This window comes from Bufo bufo, chromosome 10, assembly GCF_905171765.1.
Source record: "Bufo bufo chromosome 10, aBufBuf1.1, whole genome shotgun sequence".
NCBI classification, from domain to species: Eukaryota; Metazoa; Chordata; class Amphibia; order Anura; family Bufonidae; genus Bufo; species Bufo bufo.
This window is the reverse complement of record NC_053398.1, coordinates 85,256,294-85,265,497: the sequence shown is the minus strand read 5'-3', so window position 1 is coordinate 85,265,497 and position 9,204 is coordinate 85,256,294. Positions and strand designations below refer to the sequence as shown.

Here is a 9,204-nt window from a genome sequence, read left to right as displayed (position 1 = left end):
ATGCTGTGGTCAAACCTGACCACGGCATCTAAGCAAGCTGAAAACCTGAGCCGTTATGCTCCGACTCCCCCGTGTGGCGATCATAGGAGCCGGAGCTTGTGTTCAGCAGCCTCTGTCTTTGTGAATGACAGGAGGCTGCTGCATAGTATTTCCTATGGAGCCCTTGCCTGTAATAGGGCTCCATAGGAAAGTAGTAAAATCATCATAGACTCCGATGCAAGTACATTGATAATAGCAATCAAGTTGTTGATTGTTATAGTTCCCTATAGAAAAATAAAAAAAATAGAAAAGTTCAAATCACCCCCTTTCTACAAAATGAGAATAAAAAATGTAAAAAAAATAAAAAGATACACATCATAGATGTTGCTGCATGCGTAAATGCCCATACTATCAGAATATAAATGTATTAATCCCATACGAAAGGAGGCGAAAGGAAAAACAAAAAAAAGGGTCAAAATGGGCGATTTTCCATTTTTGGTAGCTTTTTCTCCCACAAAAAATTAAAAATTGATTAAAAAGCTGTACACGTTCCAGAATGGTATAACTGAAAAGTACACATCGCAATTATTTTTTTTTTTTTTATATTTTTTTCAAAAAATATTTTTGTTTTCAGGCATCAAAACGCCAGGAAAATTATACATATGTGGTATCGCCGGATTCATACTGACTTGGAGAATGAAGATCACAAGTCAGTTATACCGAATAATGAATGCCGTTAAAAAAATAAAAATCACCACCTTTGGAGAATTTTTTCACACTTCCCACTACATTCTATGGTGGCGTTGGAAAGTACAACTTGTCCCACAAAAGATAAGCCCTTATACGACTGAGAACAGAGAAAGGCGGGGAGCGAAAAATGAAAACACAAAGTGAAAAAAACCTCTGGGTTAGAAAGGGTTAATGCCTCCCATTGGTGCCCTAGTATTTATAATACCCCAATAGTGTCCCTAGTATGTTTGATGACCCTCAGTACTTAATGTCCCCAGTCTGTATAATGGCCCCAGTAGTGCCCCTAGTATGTTTTATGTCCCCCAGTAGTGCCCCCAGTATTTATAATAGTATAGTTAACGTCACCCAATAGTGCTCTCAGTGTTTAGTGCCCCAATATTTATAATGCCCCCAGTATTTATAATTGCCCCCTTGTTGTTCCATCAGTACTTATAATGGCCCCAGTATATTTAATGTCCACCAGTAGTGTCCCCTGTGTTATAATGCCCACTATAGTGTCCCCAGCGTTTGCAATGTCCCCCATCCTCTGCACTGTCCCCAGTAGTAACATTAGAAAAAATAAAAAATAAGTACCTCAGTCCCGCTCCATGCTACCATCTACAATACAGGCCTGCAACATGTGTTTCCTGGTGGACGGTGCAGGAGGTCTTCACAACTTTCTATGCCAGGTCTCAGCGGTGCAATGGCGTTGTCATGTCTGTCTGCATCGAGATGTCATGACCGACATTTGTGGGATGTTGTATGGGGATGAATAGTGGCTGAATTGGCAGGTGCTTTTGTCAAAAAGTGAAACCCGCTTCTTGTTTTGGGGACCACCATGGTATTCACAGGTATCTACTGGTGCCTTTAATGGCCAGTCCAAGCCTGCCTCATATTGGGATTCATGAACCTGGGTACAGATTACCTTTAATGGCTAACTACTTTCACACCTGCGTTAGGTGCGGATCCGTCTGGTATCTGCACAGACGGATCCGCACCTATAATGCAAACGCTTGGATCCGTTCAGAACGGATCCGTTTGCATTACCATGAACAAAAAAAAAAATTTTTTTTTTTTTTTTTTTTTGTTCATGATAATGCAAACGGATCCGTTCAGACTTTACATTGAAAGTCAATGGGGGACGGATCCGTTTGAAGATTGAGCCATATTGTGTCATCTTCAAACGGATCCGTCCCCATTGACTTACATTGTAAGTGTGGACGGATCCGCTCGCCTTCGCACGGCCAGGCGGACACCCGAACGCTGCAAGCAGCGTTCAGGTGTTCGCTCACTGAGCGGAGCGGAGGCTGAGCGCTGGCAGGCGGATGCATTCTCAGTGGATCCGCCTCCACTGAGAATGCATTGGGGCCAGACGGATGCGTTCGGGGCCGCTCGTGAGCCCCTTCAAACGGAGCGCACGAGCGGACACCCGAACGCTAGTGTGAAAGTAGCAGTTGTATGCAGGAAGAAAACCAGCTGAGCTTTTCTTCTATCATCTGTTTCTCCCACACAAATTTTCCTCTACGTCATGTGTTCACATTTTCAATATTCCGGCACTTCAAGGTAACACTGATAACACTATTGCTACTCTTATCGCATGTTGACTGCTGTTTGATTGGCTGCTTGAGGGGATATAAACTGCACGAAACCTGATCATGCTCACTTAATCACTATGGCATTTTTGTGGATTTTGTCCTGCCTTGCCCTGCTAGGGGGTACCTACGGTAGGTAGAGTCACGTCAGTATTATAGTATTTAATGGAGATCACTGTTTCCTTACATTATACCTATTATTATGCGCTTATTCCTCAGGTTGTGGTGTGCCAAGCATTAAGCCCATCGTTTCTGGTTATGCCAGGGTTGTGAATGGTGAAAATGCAGTTTCTGGTTCATGGCCATGGCAGGTGTCTCTGCAGGTACAGTACTATGATTATACTAACTATAATGCTTACTAATTTTAATCTTCTCACTGAACAGACCTTCAATATGCCCATAACTTGAGCTTAGAGTTAAAGTTTTGCATATGTTGTAAAGCTGTATAGACTAAGGGGGTCATTTATCAAACTGGTGTAAAGTAGAACTGGCAAGTTGCCCATATCAACCAATCAGATTCCACCTTTCATTTTCCAAAGGAGCTGTCAAAAATGAAAGGTGGAATCTACTTTTACAGTTCTACTTTACAACAATTTTATCATGACCCTCTAAATGCCTTCAGTGCAATAACATATTAATGTGCAAATATTACATAATTGGTTATTGAAAGGGACTGTGATTGGATTTGTGTTGGCTACCTAAGCATGAACACCTACACAGATGTCAGAATGAGCTTGTACATTGTTAATTCAACTTAGCCATAAACTAAAATAAATTGTCTATACATTTGGGACACGTTTATCACGTCAGCATCCTTTTAGAAGTCCTGTCACCAGATTTTGACCTAATAGACCGCTTACATAGCGCTCTAGCATAGCGGTCTATGATTCTAATGGTACCTTTGATGTTTGCTTGTGAAGTTCCCCCAAGGCAAAAACTGACTTTTATTCATATGTAAATTAGGGCTCGCAAGTGCCCAGGGCGGCGCTCACCTCGTTGGAGCCCAGGCTGTTCTGCCTCTTTTCGTCATATCCCCGCCCCAGCCTCTTCCTCTGCCCGCCCCGCTCTTCCTTTGCGTCCTCCTTCTCTGCAGCGAGATCCCGCGCCTGCACTATCCATTGTGGGCACGGCATCGCAGTAGCTACTACGCATGCGCCGGCCAACGGCGAGAAACAGCGACTAGGAGGCGGACCAGAGACACCCACAATGGGCATCGCAGTGCGCATGCCCCGACCAAGCAAAGGATAGCGCAGGCGCGGGATCTCGCTGCAGAGAAGGAGGACGCAAAGGAAGAGCGGGGCGGGCAGAGGAAGAGGCTGGGGCGGGGATATGACGAAAAGAGGCAGAACAGCCTGGGCTCCAACGAGGTGAACGCTGCCCCTGGGCACTTGCGAGCCCTAATTTACATATGAATAAAAGTCAGTTTTTGCCTTGGGGGAACTTCACAAGCAAACATCAAAGGTACCATTAGAATCATAGACCGCTATGCTAGAGCGCTATGTAAGCGGTCTATAAGGTCAAAATCTGGTGACAGACTCCCTTTAAATATTTATTATAAAGCAACATTCATTCTAAAATTGAAAAGGGGTTTAAAAACATAGGGGGTCATTTATCATGCTGAAATACTCCTATATTAGGTGTTTTTTTTCAGACGCCGATAGCGGCACAGCGGTTAGTTGAGCCATTATCTGCGACTTCGCCCCACTCACGCTAAGTCTAAAATTGTGGGTGTGGCGTGGGAAGGAGATGGGCAGGCGGGCATAGAAAAGGCCTAAATGTAAGACAGCTTCCTTGCTGTCTTACATTTAGAACGGGAGCTGGATGCGCTAAAGTTATAGAGAGCCCTGCGCCTCTTCATAACTTTGGTGGATCCACCGCCAGTTTAGGCCTTTATTAAGACCGGTGTTTTAAAACGCCAGTCTTAATAAATGTGCCCCATAGTATACTGATGTAGCTATAACTGGGGCACCAATAAGCATGAGATTAGGAGAGTTAGGTTTAGCTGACATTAGCACATCGCTAATGTCAGCCAGTTTAAAAGGGTGAATCCTGGTGACAGAAACCCTTTAAGACTTCCTGAATGCATTGTATGTACAGTAACATCAGATGTGCAATAGTCCCAAACTAGCAGACTTCACCTCCTTTTAGGACTATTGGATGTTTTCTCCCTGAAGATCACTTGGACGTACTTTTTTCTTTTTACTATACTCTATATATACTGGTATTTTTGAAATTTAGGGAATTAGCGTAAATAGTATATTTAGCTTGGTGGTAAAGCTTTACATTGATTTGATGGTTTGATATATCTACAGGACTACACTGGATTCCACTTCTGTGGTGGTTCTCTGATCAACAGTCTCTGGGTGGTCACTGCTGCCCACTGCGGTGTCACGTAAGCAATTTATAAAACTATAAATGATTGTTTAGTGTAGCTCTTTTGAAATTATATTAATCCATGGAGAAGACAGAATTGATGGATATATATGAGCTGGAACCCCCACAAGTTGTCAGAATAAAGATGCCAATGGTACCCTACCGAGGTATTATGCCATTCAGCATGCTATCTTTTAGTATCTATGTGTATGGTATATTTAAAAAATGGATTCTCACATAATGGAAACAATTGATGTACATCAAAAATATCCATACATTCAAAAAGTGCAGTAGCAGCAGCATTTCCACAGTCAGCAAATTTACAGGAACAATTACTGTTTCGATGTCAGAAAGAATTTTCATTCTACAGTAATTGCCCTCCTGTAAATGTCGATTGTTGGGTACCTTTGAATTCTTACATAGGTATTATGACTATTCTATTCCATGGAATATCTTTGTAGATTTCATTAATGTTTACAATAAATCTTATTGAAGCAGCTAAAATAGTTGTACCTGTTTGATACATAGAACCTCCCACCGTGTCATTCTGGGTGAATTTGACCGTTCCTCCTCTGCTGAGCCTATTCAAACCAAGACCATTTCCAGGGTAAGCAGAAACATGGGAAGCATGTTCTTCAAGTTTGTGGACCTTTTCCTATAAATGACATTTTATAAATAGTATTTTTATGGCATATGTTATTTAACAGGTCTTCAGACACCCCAGCTACAGCTCCTTTACCATTGCAAATGATATCACTCTCGTGAAGCTCACCAGTGCTGCTACATTCGACAGCCGGGTCTCCCCTGTGTGCGTTGCTGCTAGCGTTGATGTATTCAATGGAGGAGAGAGATGTGTTACTACTGGATGGGGCTATGTAAATGCTGCATGTAAGAAAATGTAATACCGTATGTGTTATTCTGTAGGAGTATGTAGGTTCGCATATTGCATAATGTGCAACCTTTTTATACCAAGCAGAGTGCAGTAGAACATGACCTCGCTTTGTTCTCCAGAATTCTGGATAAATAATGTACAGTATATAAAAGACATTAATTTGAGCTTTGTCTTTTAGCACAAACTACTCCAAGCAAACTGCAGCAGGTCGCTTTGCCTCTTCTGACCAACACAGACTGTCAGAGATACTGGGGATCTAAAATCCTTAGCACCATGGTCTGCGCTGGAGCATCTGGGGCCTCCTCCTGCATGGTAGGACATGACATAATTCTAGTTATTTTCTGTCTATTGTCTTAATGGAAAGTATTTACATTACTGCAGGCAAATGTAAGGGACATCAATAACATTTAAACTAACTGTATTACTGACACCTTTCTGTGCATTCCCAGACATGGTAACTGATGACATGCCTCAATTATTTTCAGTTTCTTAGTAATTATTAAACTGCTAACATCAGTTCAACTATAATGAACACTTCATTTACATTGAGCCATACATAAATGCTCTGACCATTCACATTATGTGAAAGAAAATGAGATTCATTAGACCAGGCCATCTTCTTCCATTGCTCCACGATCCAATTCTGATGCTCACATGGCTTTTGTAAGCACTTTTGGTGGTATAAAGGGGTCAGAATGGATACTCTGGTTTCTGGATATAGCATTTGGGATGTACCGTGACACCTTTCTATCATATAGTAGCTAGCATGAACGTTTTTCAGTAATTTGTGCTACAGTACTTTTGTTGCACTTTTGTGGGATCAGAACAGATGGGCTACCATTTATTCCTTTTGAACATCAAGGAGCCTAGAATTGCTCCTTATACTGTATATCCCACTCTTTGACAATTCACTTTAGCAGTCAGTGAAGTTAATGTTATGGCTGATTGTGGTGTATGGGTCATGGATATACTGTATGAATTCAGGAAACAAATATAACTATTGAATATGACTACCTGTGTTTGATAAATCTCTAAACATACTGCATTAACATAAGCCATCTTGCTTGTGTATATGTATATATATATATTCACACACACACACACGTTATCTCCTGCAGTATATGAAAATGAAATGCAGGTATTGTATAAAATTCCTAGGCATCAGGGGCGTAGCTCTAGGGGGTGCAGAGGTAGCAGTCGCTACCGGGCCCAGGAGCCTGAGGGGGCCCAAAGACCCTTGTGCCTCATAAGACACTGGCATTATAGAAAGTGCATACTGGTCAATTTACACCTCTGGCTGGAGGGAAGGGGTTCGGTTAAGAATTTGGCATGGGGGGGTGCCCTTTCAATGTTTGCCTCAGGCAACAGGAAGGATATCTGCTCCCCTGCCTCTTGCCAACAAGCACTAAGGGACGGGGGCCCAAGCTGAACTCTTGCACCAGGGCCCATGAGCTTTTAGCTATGCCCCTGCTAGGCATTCTAGAGAATGCCTAAAGTATTTAGGCAAACTATGAAATGTCTGTGTTATTTCAGTCTTTTATATACTTTGCCTAGGCAATATATAGAATGACAAGAACTCTTTTAGGCAAAGTGTTAAATGAAATGTAAACAAGTATTAACTATTTGCCTACAGTATATTGATGTAAACATGAAATAAAGCAATGCAAAATGCTAATAAACTACACCTCTCATAAAATAGTGGTAGAATAGAACTTTGGGGCACATTTAATAAGACTGGCATTTTAGACACCTGTCTTAATAAAGCCCTAAACTGGCGGTGGCTCCACCAAAGTTATGAAGAGACGCCTCTTCATAACTTTTGCGGTTCCTCCACCAGTTCTAAGCTGTCTTACATGTAGACCTTTTTCTACGCCTAAAACAGGCGTTAAAAATGATGAATGAGATGGGCCTAATATAGGCGTATTTCAGTATAATAAATGCCCCCCTTTGTTACTAATAAAACAAGAGAAATAGACCATTATTGTCTTCAATTGTTGCAACAAGAAAGTCTAGAAATGAAACGAAATGCAAAAAAGGTTAGTAAAAGTTAATCAGAAAGTTATGTGTACCCCAAAATAGCACCATAAAAACTAAAACTTGTCCTGCAAAAACAAGCCCTCATACAGCTACATAGACAGAAATATAAAAAAAGTTATAGCTCTTGGAAGGTGACAACGAAAAAAAGAATAAAAATGCTTGGTCAGCAAGGCCCAAAATAGGCTAGTCACTTAGGGGTTAAGAAATGCAAATGTCGTCAATAAACTACACTGGTTCTTATAAAATAGCAGAACAGAACTTTCTTCCTGAAAAACTAGAGAAACAGACCACACTTGTGTTATGGCATTGTCACTGTAGGGGCTGATTTTATGGCGCTGTTGCTGTGCTACAACCTTTGGAAGGGAATATTTTATACTATGAATGAATACTTGTATAATTTTATGCAATGCTTGGTTTCATGCATTACCTGTAACATATACATACACATTTCTTTTCTTTTGATTTTCAGGGTGACTCTGGTGGACCTCTTGTATGCCAAAGAAATGGGGCTTGGACCTTGGCTGGCATTGTGTCCTGGGGAAGCTCTACCTGCTCTACCTCAAGTCCTGGAGTTTATGCTAGAGTTACAGCTCTCAGATCCTGGTTGGATCAGACTGTTGCAGCTAACTAAATACTTAAATATTACATATGTACTGTTAATAAAATATCTTTAATATCAAATAACAGTTGGTTGCTTTTTTAAATTGACACTATCATGTTTTACCTCCAGACACCTTATTTTATTTGTGGTCCTGGCTACGGCGCGAAGCCTGGCATGCGAGTCATGATACCTAATCTAACTAGGTAGGCTAGTAGTGTGCCCTTAGCCACGTAACGAGGGTAGGCCAATAAAGGGGGCATACCCTGAAGTAGATGTATTAAAGAAGGGCCGGGAGGATGGGGCGAGAGAGGATGCGCACCCCATGTGCGGGGCGGCGGGGCTTATAAAGTCCCCTACGCCCCTCCCACAAATGCAGGCTGAAATTCAGCCTGCTAGATTTGTGGTCCTGGCTACGGCACGAAGCCTGGCAAGCGAGTCCTGATACCTAATCTAACTAGGTAGGCTAGTGGTGCGCCCTTAGCCACTTAACGAGGGTAGGCCAATAAAGGGGGCAAAAAATGCGAGTAGGAAATGGTTTATTAATACAACTAGAGTTGAGCGAACACCTGGATGTTCGGGTTCGAGAAGTTCGGCCGAACTTCCCGGAAATGTTCGGGTTCGGGATCCGAACCCGACCCGAACTTCGTCCCGAACCCGAACCCCATTGAAGTCAATGGGGACCCGAACTTTTCGGCACTAAAAAGGCTGTAAAACAGCCCAGGAAAGAGCTAGAGGGCTGCAAAAGGCAGCAACATGTAGGTAAATCCCCTGCAAACAAATGTGGATAGGGAAATGAATTAAAATAAAAATAAATAAAAATTAACCAATATCAATTGGAGAGAGGTCCCAAAGCAGAGAATCTGGCTTCACGTCAGCAGAGAATCAGTCTCTCCATGCCATAGCAGAGAATCTGGCTTCACGTCACCCACCACTGTAACAGTCCATTGTCATATATTCAGGCCCCGGCACCCAGGCAGAGGAGAGAGGTCCCGTAACAGAGA

General features: G+C 42.2%; 1 protein-coding gene across 1 annotated transcript; it reads left to right on the top strand.

Annotated features, from left to right (window-relative positions):
* Positions 1-2,380: 2,380 nt before the first annotated feature.
* On the top strand, positions 2,381-8,279 carry LOC120980483 (chymotrypsinogen A-like). The gene is made up of 7 exons (XM_040409622.1): positions 2,381-2,432; positions 2,520-2,623; positions 4,613-4,692; positions 5,202-5,280; positions 5,381-5,561; positions 5,744-5,877; positions 8,072-8,279. Exons 1-7 carry the CDS (start codon positions 2,381-2,383, stop codon positions 8,231-8,233), a joined length of 792 nt encoding a protein of 263 aa, XP_040265556.1. The 3' UTR covers positions 8,234-8,279.
* Positions 8,280-9,204: the final 925 nt, after the last annotated feature.